The sequence below is a fragment of the Suncus etruscus genome, chromosome 7 (assembly GCF_024139225.1).
Source record: "Suncus etruscus isolate mSunEtr1 chromosome 7, mSunEtr1.pri.cur, whole genome shotgun sequence".
In the NCBI taxonomy this organism is placed as follows: domain Eukaryota; kingdom Metazoa; phylum Chordata; class Mammalia; order Eulipotyphla; family Soricidae; genus Suncus; species Suncus etruscus.
Window position 1 is genome coordinate 12,380,287 of NC_064854.1, and position 24,092 is coordinate 12,404,378.

A 24,092-nucleotide genomic window follows, 5' to 3' on the forward strand; every position below is an offset into this window, starting at 1 on the left:
ATGCAAACTTTATACTTAGGAAAGTTTTAAGGAACAAAGATGGACATTTTGTATTAATCAAGGGATACGTACAGCAGGAAGAAATCACTCTCCTAAACATATATGCACCGAATGAGGGGCCAGCAAAATATTTAATAAAATTGTTGACAAATCTGAAAAATAATATCAATAACAACACAATAATTGTGGGTGACCTCAACACGGCATTGTCAACACTTGACAGGTCAACCAGACTGAAACCCAACAAGAATATAATAGACCTGAACAGAGAAATGGAAGAAAGAGGCCTAGTAGATATATACAGGACACTCCACCCCCAGAAGCCTGGATACACATTCTTCTCTAATGTACATGGGACATTCTCCAGGATAGACTACATGCTAGCACATAAAACATACCTCCATAATATCAAGAGGATAGAAATTTTGTAGGCTACCTTCGCTGACCACAAGGCCCTGAAATTATATGTGAACTACAAAGGGACACAGAAGAAAAACTTTAATACCTGGAAGTTAAACAGTCTAATACTGAATAACCAGTGGGTCCGAGATGAAATCAAAGAGGAAATCAAAACCTTCCTAGAAACAACTGACTATGGAGACACAAACTATCAGAACCTATGGGACACAGCAAAAGTGGTACTGAGAGGAAATTTTATAGCTTTGCAAGCACACATCAGGAAAGAAGAAGGGGCATACCTGAATAGCTTAATGACGCAGCTTATAGAATTAGAAAGTACTCAACAAAAGGACCCAAACATAGGGAGACAGAAGGAAATAACAAGCTGAGAGCAGAAATCAATGAAGTGGAAACCCGAAAAACAATCCAAAAGATCAACAAAAGCAAAAGTTGGTTCTTTGAAAAAATAAACAAGATTGATAGACCACTGGCAAAACTAACAAAGAGAGAGAGAAACTTGATAACTCATATTAGGAATGATAAAGGAGAGATCACTACTGATATGGTAGAGATCCAAAGGGTAATCAGAAACTACTTTGAGAAACTCTATGCCATTAAAAATGAAAACCTGGAAGAAATGGATAAATTTTTGGATTCCTATAATTTTCCACAGTTGAATGAAGAGGATATAGCATATCTAAACACACCCATCACTATTGAGGAAATTAAGACAGTAATCAAATGTCTGCCCAAAAACAAAAGTCCAGGCCCAGATGGATTTACTAATGAATTCTTTCAAACCTTTCAAGAGGAACTTATACCAATCCTGGCAAGACTCTTTCATGAAATTGAAAAAGCAGGAACACTTCCAAATAGCTTTTTTTTTTTTTTTTTTGGTTTTTGGGTCACACCCGGTGATGCTCAGGGGTTACTCCTGGCTGTCTGCTCAGAAACAGCTCCTGGCAGGCACGGGGGACCATATGGGACACCAGGTTTCGAACCAACCACCTTTGGTCCTGGATCGGCTGCTTGCAAGGCAAACGCTGCTGTGCTATCTCTCCGGGCCCCCAAATAGCTTTTATGAAGCCAACATCACCTTGATACCTAAACCAGAGATGCTACGAAAAAAGAAAATTACAGACCAATATCGCTGATAAATACAAATGCAAAGATCCTCAACAAAATCCTGGCAAATAGGATTCAATGCCTCATTAAGAAGATCATCCTTAGGGCCAGAGAGATAGCACAGCGGCGTTTGCCTTGCAAGCAGCCGACCCAGGACCTAAGGTGGTTGGTTTGAATCCCGGCGTCCCATATGGTCCCCCTTGCCTGCCAGGAGCTATTTCTGAGCAGATAGCCAGGAGTAACCCCTGAGCGTGCCGGGTGTGGCCCAAAAAACCAAAAAAAGAAAAAAAAAAGAAGATCATCCACTATGATCAAGTAGGTTTCATCCCAGGAATGCAAGGCTGGTTTAACATCGTAAATCTATCAACATAATATACAACATCAACAACAAGAATAATAGAAATCACATGATCATATCAATAGACGCAGAGAAAGCATTTGATAAGATCCAACACCCATTCTTGATCAAAACTCTCAGCAAGATGGGAATGAAGTAACCTTTCTCAATATAGTTAAGGCCATCTACCACAAGCCAGAGGTAAATATTGTCCTCAATGGAGAAAAACTGAAAGCCTTTCCTCTAAATTCTGGCACAAGACAAGGCTGTCCTCCCTCACCACTCCTATTCAACATAGTACTGGAAGTACTTGCTATAGCGATTAGGCAAGAAAAAGATATCAAGGGAATCCAGATAGGAAAGGAAGAAATTAAGCTCTCGCTGTTTGCAGATGGCATGATACTCTACCTAGAAAACCCTAAAGTCTCTACAAAAAAGCTTTTAGAAACAATAGACTCATATAGCAAGGTGGCAGGCTACAAAATTAACACACAAAAATCAATGTCCTTTCTACACACCAATAGTAATAAGGAAGAAATGGACATTAAGAAAACAACCCCATTCACAATAGTGCCACACAAACTCAAATATCTTGGAATCAACTTGACTAAAAATGTGAAGTACCTATACAAAGAAAACTATAAAACTCTGCTCCAAGAAATAAGAGAGGACACGTGGAAATGGAAGCACATACCCTGCTCATGGATTGGCAGGATTAACATCATTAAAATGGCAATACTCCCAAAAGCATTGTACAGATTAAAGATACCCATGACAAAAAAAAAAAAAAAAAAAAAAAAAAAGATACCCATGACATTCTTCAAAGAAGTGGATCAGGCACTTTTGAAATTCATTTGGAACAATAAACACCCTAGAATAGCTAAAGCAATTATTGGGAAAAAGAATATGGGAGGAATTACTTTCCCCAACTTTAAACTGTACTACAAAGCAATAGTTATCAAAACAGCATGATATTGGAATAAAGATAGGCCCAAAGATCAGTGGAATAGGCTTGAATACTCAGAGAATGTTCCCCAGACATACAATAACCTAATTTTTGATAAAGGAGTAAGAAATCCTAAATGGAGCAAAGAAAGCCTCTTCAACAAGTGGTGTTGGCGCAACTGGCTAGCCACTTGCAAAAAATTGAACTTAGACCCCCAGCTAACATCATGTATGAAGGTTAAATCCAAATGGAGGAAAGACCTCGATATCAGACCCAAAAACATAAAAGATATATAGAACAACACATAGGTAAAACATTCCGGGATATTGAGACTAAAGGCATCTTCAAAGAGGAAACTGCACTCTCCAAGCAAGTGAAAGCAGAGATCAACATATGGGAATATATTAAACTGAGAAGCTTCTGCACCTCAAAAGAAATAGCGCCCAGGATACAAGAGCCCCCCACTGAGTGGGAGAAACTATTCACCCAATACCCATCAGACAAGGGGCTAATCTCCAAAATATACAAGGCACTGACAGAAATTTACAAGAAAAATACATCTAATTCCATCAAAAAATGGGTAGAAGAAATGGACAGACACTTTGACAAAGAAGAAATACAAATGGCCAAAAGACACATGAAAAAATGCTCCACATCACTAATCATCAGGGAGATGCAAATCAAAACAACTATGAGGTACCACCTCACACCCCAGAGATTGGCACACATCACAAAGAATGAGAACAAGCAGTGTTCTCGGGGATGCGGAGAGAAAGGAACTCTTATCCACTACTGGTGGGAATGCTGTCTATTTCAACCTTTACGGAAAGCAATATGGAGATTCCTTCAAAAACTGGAAATCGAGCTCCCATACGACCCAGCTATACCACTTCTAGGAATATACCCTAGGAACACAAAAATACAATACAAAAGTCCCTTCCTTACACCTATATTCATTGCAGCACTATTTACCATAGCAAGACTCTGGAACATCCAAGATACCCTTCAACAGATGAATGGCTAAAGAAACTGTGGTACATATACACAATGGAATATTATGCAGCTGTCAGGAGAGATGAAGTCATGAAATTTTCCTATACATGGATGTACATGGAATCTATTATGCTGAGTGAAATAAGTCAGAGAGAGAGAGAGAGAAAGACGCAGAACGGTCTCACTCATCTATGGGTTTTAAGAAAAATGAAAAATATTCTTTTTTATCTTTTTTTTATAATTATCTTTATTTAAACACCGTGATTACAAACATTATTATAGTTGTATGATTACAGTCATGTAAAGAACACCCCCCTTCACCAGTGCAACATTCCCACCACCAATTTCCCCGACCTCCTTCCTCCCCACCTCCCCACACCTGTACTCGAGACAGGCTTTCTACTTCCCTCATTCATTCATATTGTTATGATAGTTTTCAGTGTAGTCATCTCTCCAACTGCACTCATCACTCTATGTGATGAGCTTCATGTCATGAGCTGCATCTACCAGCCCTCATCTCTCTTGTCTCTGAGATACTGTTAAAAATGTCTTTCGTTTTTCTTAAAGCCCATAGATGAGTGAAACCATTCTGCGTCTTTCTCTCTCCCTCTGACTTACTTCACTCAGCATAATAGATTCCATGTACATCCATGTATGACATTCTTGAAATAATAACGTTCAGACACAAAAGAGAAAAGAGCTGGAAGTTACAGCTCACCTCATGAAGCTCACCACAAACAGGGATGAGTTTAGTTAGAGAAATAACTACGTTTTGAACTATCCTAATAATGAAAATGTATGAGGGAAATAGAAATCCTGTCTAGAGTACAGGCGGGGGTTGGGTGGGGAGGAGGGAGAGTGGAACATTGATGATGGGAATGTTGCACTGGTGATGGGTGGTGTCCTTTACATGACTGAAACCCAAACACAGTCATGTATGTGATAAAGTTGTTTAAATAAAAAAATTAAAAAAAGAAAATTGATGAAGAGCACTTTACAAAATCTTAGCTAACAACAAATAAAAAAATCACAAAAAAGAAAAAGGGAGGCATTTCATGACCTAACTTGGAACTAGCACAACATGATCAAAGCATGTCACTGGAATAAAGATCGATTTTTTTTACTAATGGGTTAGAAAGGAATGTCCAGTAACAAACCCCCAAGTATATGGACAACTAATTTTTTGACAAGTTCAGAACATGAAATCGAATAAAGACAGAATCTTCTACAAATGGTGTTAGAACAATTAGATAATCACATTAAGAAATTAAAGTTGGATACATAACTCACATCTTAAACAAAATTCAAGTAAAAGACCTTGAGATCAGATCTAAATCTATAAGTGCATTGAGGAAAACAGGCAGAATGCTTCCAGACCTCAAGGGAGTCTTCAAAGATATGATGCCAGTGGCTAAGACATCAAAACTGAACAAATGGGACTACATCAAACTAAAAAGTTTCTATATGGCAAAAATAAAACAAAACAAAAAACAATACCCCAAACCACAAACTAAAATTAAAAGAGGGAGAACATAGTTCCATTTAACTCATCAGGGTTTAACATATTTCCATTTAACTTGTTAGGGTTGATGTCTAGTATATGCAATGTACTCACGAAGATTAACTATAAAAAACAAACAAACAAACCCATCAAAGAATGGGGATAACAGACATTTCTTTGAGGAAGACCAACAGATGGCCAACAAGCCCATACTTCCTTACCAGTGAAAACAGCACATTTTAAAAATTCTGGGAACAATCTGTGTTTGTGGGAAAGTGGTGAAACAGGAACTCTCATCCACTGCTGATGGAAATGTTGTCTTCAACTCTGAAAATCTATATTGGCAGTTGTCATTAAACTCAGAATCAACTTATCACATGACTCAGCAATTCCACTTTGGGGCATCTATCCCCATGACAGAAAAACATTCATCCAAAAGTAGGTATGCACACCACTATTCAATGCAGCAGTTAGTACAATAGCTAAGACTGGGAATTAACCTAAATGTCCAAAAACAGGATGATATCATTATATGTGGTCTTTAGAATAACTGCATGATACATGCAATGATTTAAGAGAGCTCCCTAAATTCATCTTGCCCCCAGATGATAGTGAGGAGATGGAAAGTAATAGAGTGGAGGGAGAGAAAGATGGATGTGAAATAATGGTGGACAGAGGTCAAGGGGATTCAGTTATATTGGTGGCATTATGGAAGTACAGAACACATCATTCAAACCATGGAGCCAACAACACTGAGATGAGATTCAAATTTTAACAATCAAACTTAAAAAGGTGCCAGTTAGATGGCAGGCTGGGAGGGGGAGATTTGAAATGTACTCTGGGAACACGGGTGGAGAGAGGTCTACACTAGTAGTGGGATTGGTGCTGAAACATTGTATGTCTAAAACCAACTATGAATAACCTTGTAAATCACAATGCTTTAAATAAGAATTGGGATTAAACTATAGTCTTTGAGTGTCTGAGACTGATTTCTGATTTATGGTGGTATTATATGTACTCTTCTGTACCTTACTCAAAATGGCTTATCATCAAAAAGGGGAGTCAGTGACACCTCAAAGAAAAGGAGCTCTTTTCTAGTTCATGCAATTCCAAAAGTAATATTTTTCTAAAGAGAGTGATAGTTTCCATAGGAACCAGTGTGGGTAGGAACCCTATTGTGGGGGAGAAAGGCTCCCCACAGTACCCATTACACGGAGGTCTCTTTAGCCAGTGTCTCCACTCTCTGCTTTTTTGAAACTGGCCACAGTGATGAGCAGAATCATAAGTATATAGAGTATCATCATATATAAATATTTAACACTAAATACTATATTCAGCTTCCTTTGTCTACAGAACAGGGACCAATGTGTATCCTTTCTGCTTATCAGGATGCCAAGAGACACCTAGCAGCTGTGCTGGGCACCTGGGCTGAAGCAGGTGCCTGTATCCACCAGCCCACCCAAGGAACAAAAGCATATTTTTGTTTCTATCTTCAGAGGCCTTCATCCTGCATACAAAGAACCAACTCCCTTTTGCTCTGGGTCCCCTAACTGCCCCTCAGGGCTCCACACAAGGAGACAGCTAGTCCTACAGTTAAGCCCCATATAGGGACTTGGGAAACACAGGGGAGCCTGGCATCCAGCAAATATCAGCCATCCCTCTAGGGGCACTGCTAACACCATGGGACAGGTGAGTGGCTGAGTCATGACCCAGGCCACTCTGTGGCAGGTGAGAGGCCAAGTCAGGACCATCAACAAAAGACCCCACCTCTAGAGGCTTTCTCCAGGTGTAGGGATGTGCATTTGAGCCCTTGTGAGCATCTGGGGCTTGAGTCATCTCTTCCTAGGGTAGGGGTAGGAAACTCACTGCCATCTTCCTTTTCCCAGATGGTCCCAGTTTTGAGGGTCATGCCACACATCTAACACATGGCTGCCTTTATCTTTGTTCTGAGCTTTGATTGCGCAAGTCCCTGATCTCTGGTGGGAATGTTGAACTGAAGGGTGGGTGTCCTGTTTATGACTGGAGCCTAACTACAATCATGTTTGTAATCATGTAATCATGGTGTTTAAATAAAGATAGTTTAAAAGATGTTGTATGAGGATTAAACATGGTGTTTAAATAAAGATAGTTTAAAAGATGTTGTATGAGGATGCATCTTGATAGGGGAAGATCAAGCAGAGCTGACTTTCAGCTTATCTGTAACCTTGATGATGTTGCAGGAAGCCAGGGAAAGCAGGGACATTCCTTTCCCTGCTTGGGGGTCCGGGCGCTGAGCAGGAAAGTGCCATCACTCCCTTTCTGGTCTCTACAGGGACCTCAGCTCAATGCCCCATGACCCTGTCTTGTTGAGCCCCCAGATTGCCCACTCCTAAAAGAAGTCTAGGATGGAATCTCAAGTGAGACATGTATGTTGGAGGCAGGTTCCTGAAGAGCCTGCTAGGGACCTGCCTGCCTCTTCTTTGAAGCCAGGCTGGGGGGGGGGGGCAGAAAGATAATGCCAGAGAAAGCAACTTGGCTTTGCATACAGCCAAAGCAGGTTTCATTCCCTGTATTGTTCTTCCTGTATAAGTTCTTCCAGGAGTGAGCCCTGAGCAGCGCCAGGAATAAGCCTTGAAGAATAAACCAAAACAAACAGAAAGTGTTGACATGTCCAACTATAATGGTGAATTCGGTCCATTTCTCTTAGAAGTGTGTCAATTTTTGCTTTACAGATTTTGGAGTTCTGTGGTTAATGAATACACATGTAGATAGGTCTTCCTGGAGAATTACTCCACTACCATCATACAATGCTCTTATCTCTGATCATTTTTTGTAGCCTAAAGTGTACTTTCTTTGATGTTGTTGTTCAAGTTTTCTTTTAATTCGTGCTAGCATGATCATCCTTTTCATTTAACTTATATACCCAAACCTTCATATTTAAAGTCGATTTCCTCCATCATTAATACCATATAAACAAAACAAAACAAAACAAAAAGTGATCAGAATGGAAAGCTAGGCGGGCACTCGTATGTCTGCAGCAAGAGGGTTGGCCCACACTCTCCCCTTCCTCCCACTGCACCGTCACCCTCAGGAACTCTGTAAACGGAAGCTGGTGGTTTTATAAAGCCCTCTGGCTGTCTAACATCTGCTCAACGCACGGAGCAAGGACCTCGAACTTTGGGCTGCTTCCCTGTCCCACTCAGGCCACTCCAGGAACCCAGGAACAGCAGATTCTGGGCAGGGTTCAGACACAGGTCTCCCTGCATCAGACTCAGGAAGGGTCCAGGCTAGGGTGAGGAGGGGAGGTGGCCGACACCCGCCTCTGTATCTTCTACACCAGCTGAGAGTTCCTGGCACTGCCCTGGTCACACCATCCGCCCTGCACCGCCATGCTGCGTTCCTGTCAAGTGCTTGCCTGCTGCTGCCTTATCCTGGGCACCTTGGGGGTCCGTATAGGTAAGAAGAGAGAACTTTCCATGCTGGAGCCCCCAGAAGGGTAGGAGGGTGTTAGCCACTCCAGAGATGCTACAGGAGCTTCTTCAAGTCCTCCCTAAGTGCTCACTGGTTGGGGAGGATTGGTGGAGAAGTGTGGGCACAGTGGATATTTCTGGGAGCAGGAATGGGGAAGGCTTGGGCACCTACCATGGCATCTTCCTGCCTGTGATTTCACCCGGGGAGCCCACACCCGTGGACTTTTCTATCCTACCAGGGAGCTGAGGCCTGAAAAAAGGGACTCAGTTAGCTCCAGCCCAGTTCTTGTCCCCGAACTCCACAATCCATGCTCTCATTGACCTCAAGTACCAGCTTTGGTGTCCTTGGAAGAGGGTCCTTGGGATTTGGTGTCTGTTTCCTGCAGTTTGGCTGCCAGGAGGGTATTGGGGTAGGAGAGTGATACTGGGACAGTCCCAGTGTCCTGGTCTGTACAAAGGTTACAAGCCCCAAGCCATTGTGGGGCACAGTGGTGATGATGGCCAGTGTGACAGGGAGGGGGCATGTCTGCCATTCATTCCCCATGACCCTGCCTACCCGGACCTCTTCCCAGTCAGCTGTTAAGTACCCCTCTCTGTGCCCACCAGAGAGAGGCACTCCTCCAAACCTTGGAGAGAACCATTAGAAAATATTGAGGAGTTTAGGTGAGGGGCTACCTCTCTGGCCACTGTTTTCCTCATTGTCCACAGGGAGGATTGAGGACTCACCATAGTGCTCAGGACAGACTGTCTCAAGCTTCCCCTGTAGCCTCTCCGTGTAGAGCTCCACAAGGGAGGAAGGAGATGCTGGAGCCTCCATGTAAGACCTCAGAGGCAGAGGCTGGAGGCGTAGGCTTCCAGGATGCTCCTCACAGAGGGCTCAGATTAAACAGAGATATGATCTCAGTCCCCACCAATCTCCCTGGTCTCCTGTGAGAACTGATTCTAGAACTTCCTGTGTGGGGTGGGTTGTGGCGAGGTCGGAGGGGGGAGCCACATGGCAGCTGGCTTCTTGGTAGTGAGTGCACTTCCCCGGCCCCTGGACAAAGTCTTCTTTCTCGACCCAGGTGAGTCCTCTTGGAAAGGTTCATCTGTCCCCTGCACCCTAAGGTGACCTGATCATGGTCTATTCATGATGACATAGGCAAGCCAATACGTACTTGAGAAAACATGTGGAGCTGGCCCTCCATCCAGAACTTCATGCCTATTGAAGAACTTGCGATATGAAGGATGGATGTCAGGCTCTAGCTCCATCTAGAGGCTTCTCTGGGTGTGTTACCCCCCCACCTTTGATCCAAGTAGAGTGCATGAAGATTGCAAATGGTGGGAGTCAGAGTCCTATCAGGCACTGACTCCATGGTGCTCTCCTTGGGACAGAATTTTCCATGTAGTCCTGTCCTCAGAGCTGGGTACCTAAACAACACAGGAGTCATGGTAGGATAGGCTTTGACCACTGCTGTGGGAGTAGGAGGCTCCTATACAAGGAGAGAATACCAACCCAAGGCAACAGCTGCCCCCAGCCTGGGCTTCCCTAACCTTGGGGCCAGGGAGTATTTTTTAAAAGTATTTTATTGAAACAAATGTGATCTACAGAGTCCTTCATAGTTCAATTTCAGATACATAGTGAGTCAGGGCCTCTTGGATTTGTAGAGAAACCTCTTTTCCAAGGGTGGGAAAGTTCTCTGCTATTATCTCCCTCACTAGTTCTTCCCCTTTCCCATTTTCTTCCCCCTCTGGTATTCCTATAATTTGGAGATTATTTCTTTTGTTTTTGTTCATTAATTACTTTACATTTTCTTTTTTTTTATATACTTTACATTTTCTTCCAGTGTTTTGTATCTCCTTTCTTTTTTTTTACTTCTGTATCACTGTTGGCTTGTAATTTGTCTTCAAGTTCATCTATGTGATTCTCCACTTGTGTAATTCTACTATTATGTCTTGCTAACATTTTTTTTTTTAGTTCTTTCAGTTCCATTTGTATGGGTTCTCTCATTTTCTGAAAGAGATCTTTGAGTTGGTTGGAATGTTCATCTATAGATTTAATTTTGGAGGCTAGTGACTCCTTAATGTCCATTGCTAATCCATTAAGTGCTGATTTCTAGGTTCTCATCTATAAGGTTCAGACATTAGGGTGGATTTGGAAATTTTTCAGGATTTCTCTCCATATCTCCCAATTGTAGGTGTCTTCCTTAGCTTCCCCACTGACCTTTGTATTTAGTGGTTTGGAATGCTGGTTAAGAAAGTGATCTATTGGGGGCCGGGCGGTGGCGCTGGAGGTAAGGTAAGCCTTACCTGCGCTAGCCTAGGAGACGGACCGCGGTTCGATCCCCCGGCGTCCCATATGGTCCCCCAAGCAAGGAGCGACTTCTGAGCGCATAGCCAGGAGTAACCCCTGAGCGTCACCGGGTGTGGCCAAAAAACAAAAAAAAAAAAAAAAAAAAAAAAAAAGAAAGTGATCTATTTAAAAAAAAAGTGATCTATTGAATTGTTTGTATGAAAGATGGCTCAAGCTATATCTTCTCTAGATGTAATTTTTCTAAATTAGCAAATTTATCTAAGATGATAAAAGTATCGCATACTAGTGCACTATTTCTTTTTTTTACAGCTGGGTTTTGAGCTGTATATTTTCTAAGAGAAAGAAGTGCTAGATCCAATCTGCCAGGAACTCTATGATATAAAATGAAAGGACTTTACCGTGGCTTGGCAAAAGGAGGGTTGATGGGAAGGATGGGAGATTCCCTGTTCCCGCCAAGACACAAACCTGGATGCCCCCAAGGGGCAGATGATCAGTAATGGCACTGGTACCCAGGAGGCTGAGGAAAGGCCTGAAAGAAAGCCCCGTTCATGCTTGGTGGGAGGGATTAGTTTCAGGGAAGTTTTGTCAGATGTGACAGAGGCTGGAGCTGGGCCAGTTTAACCAGAAGTATCAGAGGTTACCCTGGGTTCTGTCTGAATTTCAGAAAAGGGCTGAGCACAGTGCCTGTTCCTTACCCACCCTTGTGCCTTCCCTGCACCTATTGCCGAGAACAGAATTTTGGGCATAATTCTCTACTGCATGACAGCACAGATCACTGTGGGCAAAGGACCAAGAGTGAAGCTGAGAGATGCCAAGTTATTATGCCAGGGCTATCTGAGTATGGAGAGATAAACACTAAGGACTGAGATGACCCTGTGACCCAGGATCCCAGGATATCACAACGTGCTTGTTTTTCTCTTTTATTTCCTTTTCTCCTCTTCCCTCCCCACATCTTCCCTTCTCTCCTCTCTTTCCTCTTTCCCTCCCTCCCTTCTCTCCCTTTCTCTTTTTTACCTCTTTCTCCTCTCTTCCAGATACCTGTCAGCAGCTCCAGGATTCTAGCATAAAACCTGGATTTCCAAAGCCAGTGAAAACCAATGACCCCGATGTGCTCAAAGCAGCCAGATTCAGCGTGGAAATGTTCAACAACTGCTCCAATGATATCTTCTTGTTCAAGGAATCCCGCATCAAGAGAGCCCTGGTACAGGTAAAGGTTTGCACCCTCACCAGCATCCCAGGGATGATGGGAGGCAGCTGGATCCCAGCAGAAACAGACACATGAGTGTCCTGGCCTTCACTGCACACCAGTGTTGCTCAGAGCAGGGCCTCAAATAGGGCAACAAATCTATCCTGGGTGGCCCATCAGGCCTGAGGCCTCTCTCACATGGGGAGAAAGTGGAAAGACAGCCCCAGCAGCCAATTATCTAGATTCTTTTCAGGTGGAACTACTGTGCCTGGGTCCCACACTTGCACCATGTCTCCAAATGCTTTCTACCATTCCCCATGGGCCCCGTTTTTTCCCCACTGAGTTACCCAGATGATTAACTTTCCCAGATATATGACTTCTCCACTAGCTCTTCCCCTGGGTCATACTCTGGGGGAGATGCTGCCCTCTGAAGAAGAACTAGGCCTTTTCATGAGAAACGACCAATCTTCTGCACTCCAACTTGGGATGTAGAGGCAATAGCATAAGGGAAGCAAGAAGGACTTGGGTTGAAGCCCTGTATTGAACCCAGCAATAGGGCACAGTCACTGCCGAGCAGGGCCAGCATGTACTGACATCAGAAGTTAAAGCTAGCTGATATCTATGCAGGCCTGTGAATCTGGCATGGAGCATGGGAGGAGAAATTTTCTGGAAACAGGCCCCCTCTGACAGCACCTTGACATCATCTGTTTGGTTTGGCCAATCACAACTCTCAGAGGCTCCTTTTGATGTCATTGGAAACAGAAGGCTGGGATAGACTGGACATATTTCAGCACAGATATTGAGCCTAGAGGTGTAGGTTGCTGCAGAGACCCCACTCCTGCAGAATGTTGAGGTACACAGGTACTGCACTCAGCAACCCTGTAGGAGGGTAAAAAAAAATCTGGCCTTCAGGACAAGATCATTACTCTCCACTTTGGTGGGGCTAAGCCACCAAAGGAACTTTGCTCCCTGGCCAGAGATCACGAAGGAGTCAAGCAAGGTAGACGTTATGTCCAAATAGAGAAAGGCTATTGGAAGTGTTAAGATTCAAAGCCAAGCAAAGTGAAGGCAATGCCATGTGGAAAGGAGCTGGCACAGCAGTTAGGATCTCAAGCCTGGACAGACCAAGAGTCCCACTTGAATCTGAGGACAGAACAGTTCTGGGGTAGACTAAGTCCCATGTCCCTCCCAGGGATGAGACTGGGGAAGAGGCTGGTCTCAAACAGGGCACCAAACCTATCTCACACTAGAGTGCAGAGGATCCCAGGCAGCAACAAGGAGAGCAAGAGGCTAGAAACATAGTTAACAAGGAGGGCAACTTGACTTTGATCCCTGTTACCCCATATGGTCCTCTGAGCCCACCAGAAGTGATCCCCGAGCCTACAGCCAGGAGTAAGCCCTGAATACAGCTGGTGTGACCCAAAACAATCCCTTCCCCCCCCCAAAGATGAACAAGTGAAGAACTGACACAGGGGTCTGTCTGGAGGGGGCCAAGTACCCTATAAATTTCCCTCTCAGAGACCTTGGGTAACTTCTAAGACATCACCTCTCCCCCCCATGGCATCTCACTCCTACTCACTCCTGAGTGACGTGGCCAGAGGAACTGCCCTGAATAAAGCAAACCTATCTCTGGTCTCTCTAGATCGTGAATGGCCTGAAGTACATGCTTGACATGGACATTGGCAGGACTACCTGCAAGAAAAACCATCCGCAGAACTTGGAGAACTGCAACTTTCCGAAAAACCGCATGTTCGAGCAGGTGGGGACCTGGGGGTGGCTCACCTTCCCAACCCTCCCTGCTGGCTTGGGATGGAGGAAAACACCCACCATCACTGTTTTAGCCAGACACCAAGAAAGCAGGAAACCAAGGCTGGAGATTTGGGCTGGGAGTATTAGAGGTTTTTGAAGAAGGAGTTTCAAGTACCGTATTTTTCGAAACATAAGACGCACCCCCCAAAAGATAAAGGAAAATGTCTATGCTCAGACATGCCACATAGTACGAGCAATCAGGTTAATGTACTTTCATTATCATGTATAGAGCTTTTGTTTAAGACGATTTGGTAGCTGCTGCAACTTTGATTTTTTTATATTAATGTAAAAGTATTTAGAAAAATATTTTTTTTTATTTTTTGTTGTAAAAATAAAGTTCGGTAAATGTGTTTAACCAGCTGTAGACCGGCGTATTATAAACACTTTGGCCTCGCAGGCTGGTTGTTCCCAGTCGCCATCTCCTGACAGGATTTTATATTGCACCATTTGCTTTAGAATATTTTTTCCCTATATACTACGTATGGTCAGATGCATTTATAGACTGAAAAATATGGTAATTCAGAAATTATGTTTTTGCACATTATATATGTGCAAATGCATGGAGAGAACAAATAGGTGGGAAGAACTTGTAAATCTAGAGGCAAATAAATATGTATATATATTTCATTATTCAAATTTATCAAAGGTTTGAAATTTTTCAAAGTCAAAACTCAAGGCAGAACTCGTTAATGAAACACCACCATGTGCAGACATACGCACGAACAATCCAAAAGCATGAATGCTACAACGCATATACCTGCGCTCTCTTTTTCAGACTTTCTCCTGCTACACTGAAGTCTGGGTCGTCCCCTGGCTCCACAAGTCCGAAGTGCTTGCGCTCCACTGTCAACAGCTTCCTCCTGGCCTTGCAATGGTCCCATGGCTGGTGCATGGTGAGCCTATCTCGGGCCCTCCTGGAGGAGCATCTCACAAGTGACCTGAGTCAGGCCAGAGTAGCAAGCACAGAACATCAGATGGCCCAGGGGCCTGAAGAAACGTGCTGTTTTCTTCCCCACCTTTTCTGCCCTGCCCTGCCTTGAACCAGGGTTTGAGCACCTAGGACTGAGTCTCCTAGCTGAGATTTGACTCAGGTGCTCTGCCCTGGGTTGAGTCAACCCTGTGTGACTACTTGTGCCCTGCTACTCCATAGTTCCAGGCTTCCCTAAGAGCCCCCAGATCCCTTATACCCATTAAAAGATCGTGACTACCTGGGACAGGGGGCTGAGCTGGCTGTGGAGCATTTTGAAAGATTTGCAGAGAAATAAATCATGTATTCATGTCTCTTAAGACTGGCTAATGTATGGAAGAGCAATAGATAGCAAGCAGGGCAACTGCCTCACATGCAGCAGCCCCAAGTTCGATCCTAGACACCCCATACAGTCCCATCTGAGCCCACAAGTAATTCCTGAGCACAGGCGATGAGTAGCACCTGAACACTGTCAGGTATGGTCCAAAATCCAACAACAACAACAAAAAAAAATGAAAAAAAAAACCCACCCCAAAAAAAGACTGTCTAACTCAATATTACCACATCACTCATTCCAATTGGCACAAACAATCGCAATGAATCATCACCACTAGCCTTCAGCGAGAAAGATAACTGCAATTCCAAGCCCATTTTTATCCTGCTGCCTCCTGGTTTTCTTTAGGCCACAGGCATGCCACTTATTCCATGATTTCTGCCTTAAAAGTAAACCTATTGCTTAGTGTTCAGAGAGCTGGGAGACTGGGTCAGAAAGCACTGGAGATGGGCCTGAAGTAATAGCTTGCCCACGGCAGTCCAAAGATGGTGGGATTTCACCCTTACTTCCCATTCTGCTCTGCAGTGTAGCTCACTCAGTGAGCTCACTGAGCAGGGCCGAGCTAGCCAAAGACTGGTCCCCAAAGGTGCACTGGCCTCTATACCTTACTCTGAGATTGTGAATCAGTCAGGCTGGAGGCTGGGCCTAACCTTCCCTCCCTGGGAAGGAAGTCACTATCCTCCAAAATCACATTTGTAGCTCAGCAGTAGAATCCATGCTGTGTAGTTGAGGCCCTGGGTTTAATTCTCCAACTGCAAAAACTAAAACTAAACAAACATGGCAGGTTCAGACAGGAGAGTACTTGGGGCTGGGCAATTCCCATGTAATTAAGATGACCAGCTGCTGCAGGATCTGGCTGGCCATCAATCTCAAGCCTTCTCCAGGATGCGAGCCTGGGCCTGAGCTCCAGATGCCAAGGAACTGACTTCTTCCTCTTGTACCACGAAGGCTCAATTGTAAAATCTTCCATCCTTTACTCCACCCAATCTGCCTAACACTCAGGGCAAAACACTCCACTATCCACTAAGTAAATACCTATTTTGTCCCAAATGACTTGAACTAGCTGTTTCAGGTCATGCTTGAAGGTCCATTCAGCCAGTGCAGTCAGGGCTGTGCAATTTTTGCCCAACAGAGCTGCATTCACTAGCCAAACCACTGCAGCTGTATAGCTGTGGTAGTGAGCTGGTACTCCAGGTCTCAGCATCCCTGACCATGATGAGACTGTAACCTTCACACACAACTCATAGGTGGCCCAATCTGGGAGAGTCAAACCAATGGACCAAAATAACCAGAAAGAGCCAGCAGGTGCCAACTAGGGAAGGCCTGAGGCCCTGCTTTGGGGTCAGAACCAAGGATCCACTCATGTCAAAGGCTCTGGGCTCAGGGGCCTCTACACCAGCAGAGTGAGGAGAATGTAGACTCCTGACAGGTCCCATGTGCTTGTGGCCCTGGATTTGGGTCTGTGGGCCACTCAAGATTGGTGTCTGCCTTGTGGAACTGTTTTTGGGGTATGTTTGGGCCATGGGAATGTGCTGAGGGCTGAGGTGTGGCCTGCGTGAATCAGGATGGAAAACCACATGCCTGAGGTATGGGTCTGATGGAAGAATAGTCCTGACAGGAAGCCACATTCATAATTTACTGCTTTTTAATTAACTCTATCTCACCAACCTATCTGGCTCTTGTCTTTAAAGCCTAGAGGTTAGACTCACTCAGAAGGAGACTGTGTCTTCTCTGCTCTATTGTATGTGGAACACCAAGAATTCTAAGGCAGAACAGAATCATGATCCCAAGAAATGCCATTCCCTTTAAGTCCCACACTTAACCAAACCAGTCAAAATGCCTCCCAGGTTCCTGTAAAAATCTCTTCTATACACAATACTTTACCATATGCTAGGTGTGAGGGCACTGCCCTTTAACATGCTGAAATTGTTAACCAGGCCTATGCCAGGATCACATCCAAGACTGGGCAGTGTAGAGAATTCTGAGGTGCAGTCCAGGCCCCCCATTCCCAGTCATACCTCAGCACTCAGATGGTTATCTGAAATTCTGGACAAATAAGTCACTGTCCCCTGTGATTCAGGTCCCACCTGGAGGAAGAAGACATTGATACTGTGTCTAGGGACACAAAAACACATCCAGAACCAGGGACCACTCCGCATGCATGTGGTAGTGAGGGAAATATCTCAGAACCAGGCCTCTGGCCTATAAAAAGCAACCACTGGATTCAGATGATTTCGTAATGGTTCATACAGAAACACACAATGAATGAGCCAATGAATTTGATTGATTTTTAAACTTTATTTCAAAAACTAAGATTTACAAAGTCATTGACAGTTAAGTTTTAGGCAACACCAATCCCCCCAATAATGTTCCCACACTCCCCTTATCTCCCACCCCTAATCTGCCCCTGCCATTCTGAAAGGCACATTACAAAGTCTGACCACCAGTTTTAATTTTGGAAGCACAGCATTTCACATCAGTGCTGACCCAGTTCAGCTGCGACAAGGCAGGGTGCTGTGCTTCACCTCACTACATGGAAGGGCGGATAAACACAGGAAATACAAGACTTCCTGGCTACGAAGAGCAATTTACCAGGTTCTCTGGTAATAAAAAATTAAGCCCTGACAGCAAAGTCCTCTGTTCTCAATCAAGCGCATGCCTTACCAGGGCCCAGCATGTTCAAACATTTTGCTGGTCGAAGGATCACGCTCTATGTAATTATTCCTGTGTACTTGAGCTATGAGATGTACTTTTAAAAAGTACGCTCACATCAGATATTATTTCCTGTAAAATCACATAAATAATATGAAGCTGTTTATCTGATGCAACACTTTGCTTGCAACGAGGTTGCAAGAAAGAGCCAGGGGGATAGCTGGCTAGTGCTGTAAGACAACCCTATTGCCCAATGACCATGCTCCTCCACATTTTTAATTCTACAGTCGTCCAAAAACATTTTCAGTGGGGTTATTAAAGACAATTCCAGGGAGCTGGCAGAATCACACAGCGGGTAGGGTGCTTTCATTGCACAAGGTGACCTGGGTTCAATTCTGCAGCAGGGCTGAATTTCTGCATCCCATATTGTCCCGAGACACACCAGGAGCAATTCCTGAGTGCAGAGCCAGGGATGCCTCTTCCCAAGCCAATTCCAGACACAATTTCTCTCTCTCTTTTTTGTTTTTGGGCCATACCTGATTAGGTATGGGTCTTAGGGCTTAGGGCTTAGGGACCTATCTGTCAGTGGCTCACCCTATAGGTCTGAGCTACCCAGTCCTGCACTTCGGCAGTTAACTGTTCACAGTCAATCCTTTCCAAGTACTAGAACCTACAAGCTTTTCCTAGGCAGGACCCATGCAGGTCCCTGCTTCTTGATGGCTCAGAGATGCCACCCTCAGAGAGAGGGTAACAAAGCAAAACATGGGATGGGATGTCGCAAACTACGACCAGGCTAACAGTTCGGGGAAACATGGTTTGATAACTAAGCACAGAGTTCCACTTCGTCACACCTTTGCACTTTCTCCCTGTCTCTCTCCCCACCCCCCAAATAGATGGACCCTTTTATAGTAAAGACAGAAAAGTGGTAGGACAAGTTCCCTGATAGTTCATCTGTTACTTGATCCACGAATCCAAGCCCCCACCAAAGGGCCCCTGAGTGCTCAAGAACCTCTGTATTTGGAAAGGTTCTTTTCTGAGCAAACTGTGCTTGGATCCAGTCGCCACAACACAGGGACGTGTCCTGCTCAATATAAAGGCCGGTGAGAGGTGTTCTGCGTGGGTCTGTGGGTGCAAGGTAATGGGGTCACGCCCATGCACCACCTGGACAAAGTGCGGAGCCTGGGGCCATCGGCTGGCTCCTACAGAGCCTGGAGGTTGAGTCTGCAGAGGAAGGGGGCCCGGAAGGAGCCCAGGTATAGGTGTCCGGCATGCTCATGTACCTCACTCACATAGCTGACCACCTGCCCGTCAGGGTCATGAAAACTTCTCTGGAAGGCCCCGCTGCTGCTGAGCTCTAGAACGAGGCTGTACCGCGGCACCAACTTGATCAGTGTCTCCTGACTGAGCAGCTGGAAGAAAAAAAGCACATGGCTGGTTAGACTCTGGTCTGAGAGGAAAATACACCAATTCCACGATATAAATGTCTCTTTGGACCAGATGGCCAGATATCTAGAAATCATCAAGCATGTCCAAGGTGGAGGCCAAGATGAGGAATGGCCCCCAACCCTTAGTTCTGAGTAAAACCTATAAATCTAACCGGAAAAGGCTGGCCAAGTCCTTGGATAAGGTCTGAGATGTCGCAGAAGCAACTGAGGGGTTTCTGAGACATACTGATGATAAATGAGAAACCAGGAGAGTTCCATGTAGGAATGGGTCCAGGGGTCTCAAACTCACGGCCCTCCGTACAACATTTTGTGGCCCTGCCCTAGAGGAATCTTATTTTGTTTTGTTTTGTTTTAGTTGTTTGGGTCACACCCCCCAATGTTCAAGGCTTACTACTGACTTTGCACTCAAGGATCACCCCGACTTTGCCTCCTGCGGCCCATTGGTAAATTGAGTTTGAGACCCCTGTCCTACCCAGAGCAATACCATAACAAAGGAAGAGATGAGGGAAGAAGACTGTGCCAGGCATAGTCTCCTTGGTGTCTCCTAGCTGGGGGGACCTCATGGGATCTTATACAGAAACTAGCCAATAAGAACACTAAGCACTTTCAGCAGAAGATGAGAAAACCCAACAACAAATGACAATCAAGATCCACAATGAAAACGAATGTTCCCTTTCTTTTATTTATTTTTTTATTTTTATTTTTTTTTTGGTTTTTGGGCCACACCCGGCGATGCTCAGGGGTTACTCCTGGCTGTCTGCTCAGAAATAGCTCCTGGCAGGCACGGGGGACCATATGGGACACCGGGATTCGAACCAACCACCTTTGGTCCTGGATCGGCTGCTTGCAAGGCAAACACCACTGTGCTATCTCTCCGGGCCCATGTTCCCTTTCTTTTAATATGAGGAACGAGTTGGGCAACATCCAATGCCCAAGGACTGACGTCTTCCAGTTACCATAAATGTTCAGACAGACAAAGGAGTAGATCATGGGCTGGTAGGTTGTGACTGATCAAACGGAGTCAATCTCTCCCAGACTTTGCTGCCATATAAACATCTCCCTGCAGGACCACCAGGGTGGGTACACTCCATACACTCCCCTGTTCTCAGGTCCCTATGAAAGGCTGCCCCTCTCTGTGTCCCTCCACACTGTCCCTGAGAAATACTATCTAGCCTCATCAATTTATCTAGACATTTCTACAGCATCCTCTCAGATCGCTGTCTCTTACAACCTCCAGGGCTGGATTCCTTATAGCCTGGGGTCCTTGTAAAACTAGACTTTTTGGTGGTCTTCAAAGCTTAAAAACAAGACTTCTGGGGCTGGGGAGATAGCATGGAGGTAAGGCGTTTGCCTTTCATGCAGAAGGTCATCGGTTCGAATCCCGGCGTCCCATATGGTCCCCTGTGCCTGCCAGGAGCAATTTCTGAGCATAGAGCCAGGAGTAACCCCTGAGCACTGCCGGTGTGACCCAAAAACCACACACACAGAAAAAAAAAACAAACACCAAAAACAAACAAACAAAAAAAACAAAACAAGACTTCTGGATCCAAGGAGAGGCCTTAGTAGCCTCATTGGGTTCCTGTCTCTGCCCCTGCAGGCAGCACCTCAATGGACAGTGTCATACCCCAGCCACTGGAGCCCCCTCATGGGCATATGGCAGTGAGGAATCTACTGCAGGCTATTGTCCCAACAGTAGCATCCTGTTCCTTTTAAATATGACCTAAGTGAAGCTGTCGTTGAGATCTGAAAATATCAAGTCAGACAATAAAGAGTGGGTGATATTTGCTACAGGGGCTAAACCAGCCTTGCAAGAATTACTCTAAGGCTGTTTAATGTGGCAAGAATCAACAGCAACAGGGTTGTGAGAAGCTGTGGTGAGCAAGGGGAGGGGGTAGTGGTTTTTCTAAGACCTGGACAATGAAGTCTTTCGAGTAAGGGGGCGCCAATCAGGTAGTGAGAAAGAAATGTTCTTATCTTCTATAATCCTGTTTCCTGCCTCGGTAACCATGCTTGCCCAATGCATTTAAGTGAATCTCCTTTCGTTTTCAGGTTTCAGGCTCTGAATAAGGATCCTCACACCTCATGTTGACACACTCAATAAAGCTGCTTCCTGAGTGCCAATGCCTCCATCTCTTGCCAAAGCAATTCTATGAGAAGCAAAGAGCCAATGGCAAAAAAACCCACCAACGTCCACACAGAAAAATGGCAATACAGTTTCTTTAGATCCATAATCTCTGATTGTTGATAGACTGAATTCCCCTATCAAAAGGCTCAGGGTAGGGGCCGGAGAGATAGCATGGAGGTAGGTCATTTGCCTTGCTTGCAGACGGACGGTGGTTTGAATCCCGGGATCCCATATGGTCCCCTGAGCTTGACAGGGGCGATTTCTGAGAGTAGAGCCAGTAGTAACTCCTGAGTGCTACCAGATGTAATCCAAAAACTAAAACCAAAACAAACAAACAAACAAACAAAAAAAGGCACAGAGTGCCCAGATGGATCAGGGAGAAAAAGAACAAACAATAATCTGCTATCTCCAGGAAATGAACTTGAATTTGCGAGACAAACATAGGCTCAGAGTGAAAAGGTGGGAAAGAAACAAGCTAATGGAGGTAGGGTGGGAGGAAGGCACAGATTGATGTGCTTCTATCAGACTCAAGAGTGTTCAAGCTTTTAAAGAAAGTAGTAACTTGGGGCCGGAGAGATAGCATGGAGGTAAGGTGTTTGCCTTGAATGCAGAAAGTCAGTGGTTAGAATCCCGGCATCCCATATGGTCCCCTGAGCCTGCCAGGAGTGATTTCTGAGCATAGAGCAAGGAGTAACCCCTAAGCACTGCGGGATGTGACCCAAAAACAAACGAACAAAAACACCCAGGAGCTGATTCTCTGAAATAATAAGCAAGACAGATAAACCCTTAGTGGTGAGACTCACAAAGGAAAAATATTAAAAAAAAAAAACCCCGGGCCCGGAGAGATAGCACAGCGGCGTTTGCCTTGCAAGTAGCCGATCCAGAACCTAAGGTGGTTGGTTCGAATCCCGGTGTCCCATATGGTCCCCCATGCCTGCCAGGAGTTATTTCTGAGCAGACAGCCAGGAGTAACCCCTGAGCACCGCTGGGTGTGACCCAAAAACAAAACAAAACAAAACAAAACACAAAAAACAAAAAACAAAAAAACCTCAAATGGGACCTGAAGGATAGCACAGCCAGTAGGGCACTTGCCTTCCACGTGGCCAACCTGGATTCAATTACTTATAGCCAACCCGAGTTCGATCTCTGTCATTCCATGTTACATTAAGCATACCAGGAGTAATTCTGAAAGTGGACCCAAGGGGCAACCTCTGAGTATCACTGGATGTGGCCCCCAAACTAAAATAAATAAAACAACCAGATAGTTCAATAATAAAAGAAGAGAAATCACAATAAACTGCAGAAACACAAAAAAAGATCCTGTTAAGTTAGAGGACCTAGATAGGTGAATTCCTAGAATCATATTACCTCCCAATTAAACAATAAGAAATAGAAAACCTGAAGAGACCAACTGCAAGCAAATAAACTGAAAGAGTGATGAAAAATCTCCCCAAGAATCAAAGTCCTGGTCCAGATGAGGTTCACCAGTAAGCTCTAACAAACTGTTATAGAGGATTTTATATCCCCCAAGTTCTTTCAATACATTGAAGAAATACATTCCATATCCCACCAAGTAAGCAGCCCAACTTCATATACTAATCTCAGGAGATGCCAAACAGAACCACTGAAATTCACACGCAGACCCATCTTCAGGTGGAAAACACTAGGGTCCTAGGGGTGGGTAGAAAGGCAGGCTCAGAACTGTTCCAGTTTTACCGATCTTGGAGCAGATTCAGTCAAGCCACACTTCTATATTCCACAACACTAACAGCCCAATAGGAGCACAGCAAATTACATGGTACAGAAGCACAGAAGCCAACTAAGCTCAGTAAGCAAAAACAATGATGCAGAAGGCTCAACTTGAGAGAAACAGTTCAGCAAGTTGAGTTTGTTTAAGGCTATAGGTCTGTGGCTGGCCAGCGGGCTGAGTAGGTGTTCTGCTTTTCTTTTAATAAGAAGAAATTTAATACAGTGGAGGGTGATAGGGGAGACTCCTTTGGAATGGAAGCTTGTGGGAGAAAGGAAGAGCGAGCAGGATGGAGCCATATTAATATTAGTATTAATTGACACAAACACTAATATTAATATCAACATATTAAATTAGAACAAACAATTTTAGAAACTTTAGAACTGCAAAGGTCATCAGGTACATTTTCATTTTGTTTTGTAAAGTCAGCGCTTTCATAGTTACCTTAAAAATCATTCTTTTTATATAGGGTCTCTCGGACAGGAAATCCAACATGGAAAACCCTGGGTTGGGGCGGATGGTCGACATGCCGATCCAATATCCCCCAGAGCTGCTGGCCCGAATGTTGTCTGGAAATCCAGGAAGGTTCTCCACGAACAGATCCACTCCTCCTTTCATCAAACCAGACACGTAGAATCTGAAAAAATATGCCCAATAAACAGTGAGCAGCGAATCCCAATTTCAGAAGAACTTTGAGCCAGTCATTTAACAGTTGATATATATATATATATATATATATATATATATATATATATATATATATTTTTTTTTTTTGGCCACACCC

General features: G+C 44.4%; 2 protein-coding genes across 2 annotated transcripts in view; one reads left to right on the forward strand and one right to left on the reverse strand.

Annotated features, from left to right (window-relative positions):
• Nucleotides 1-8,669: 8,669 nt before the first annotated feature.
• CST7 (cystatin F) lies at nt 8,670-15,303 on the forward strand. The gene is made up of 5 exons (XM_049777514.1): nt 8,670-8,736; nt 12,078-12,250; nt 13,872-13,988; nt 14,814-14,931; nt 15,236-15,303. The coding sequence occupies exons 1-5, from the start codon at nt 8,670-8,672 to the stop codon at nt 15,301-15,303; spliced, it is 543 nt and encodes a 180-aa protein (XP_049633471.1).
• Nucleotides 15,304-19,034: 3,731 nt separating this feature from the next.
• APMAP (adipocyte plasma membrane associated protein) overlaps nt 19,035-24,092 on the reverse strand; it is a 28,204-nt gene continuing 23,146 nt past the window's right edge. Inside the window, exons 8-9 of the mRNA XM_049776246.1 lie at nt 23,753-23,945; nt 19,035-19,400 (exon numbers count right to left, since the gene is read on the reverse strand). Of these exons, the coding sequence (XP_049632203.1) occupies nt 19,191-19,400; nt 23,753-23,945 (403 nt within the window). The 3' untranslated portion in view covers nt 19,035-19,190. The remainder of the gene's footprint in view (nt 19,401-23,752; nt 23,946-24,092) is intronic.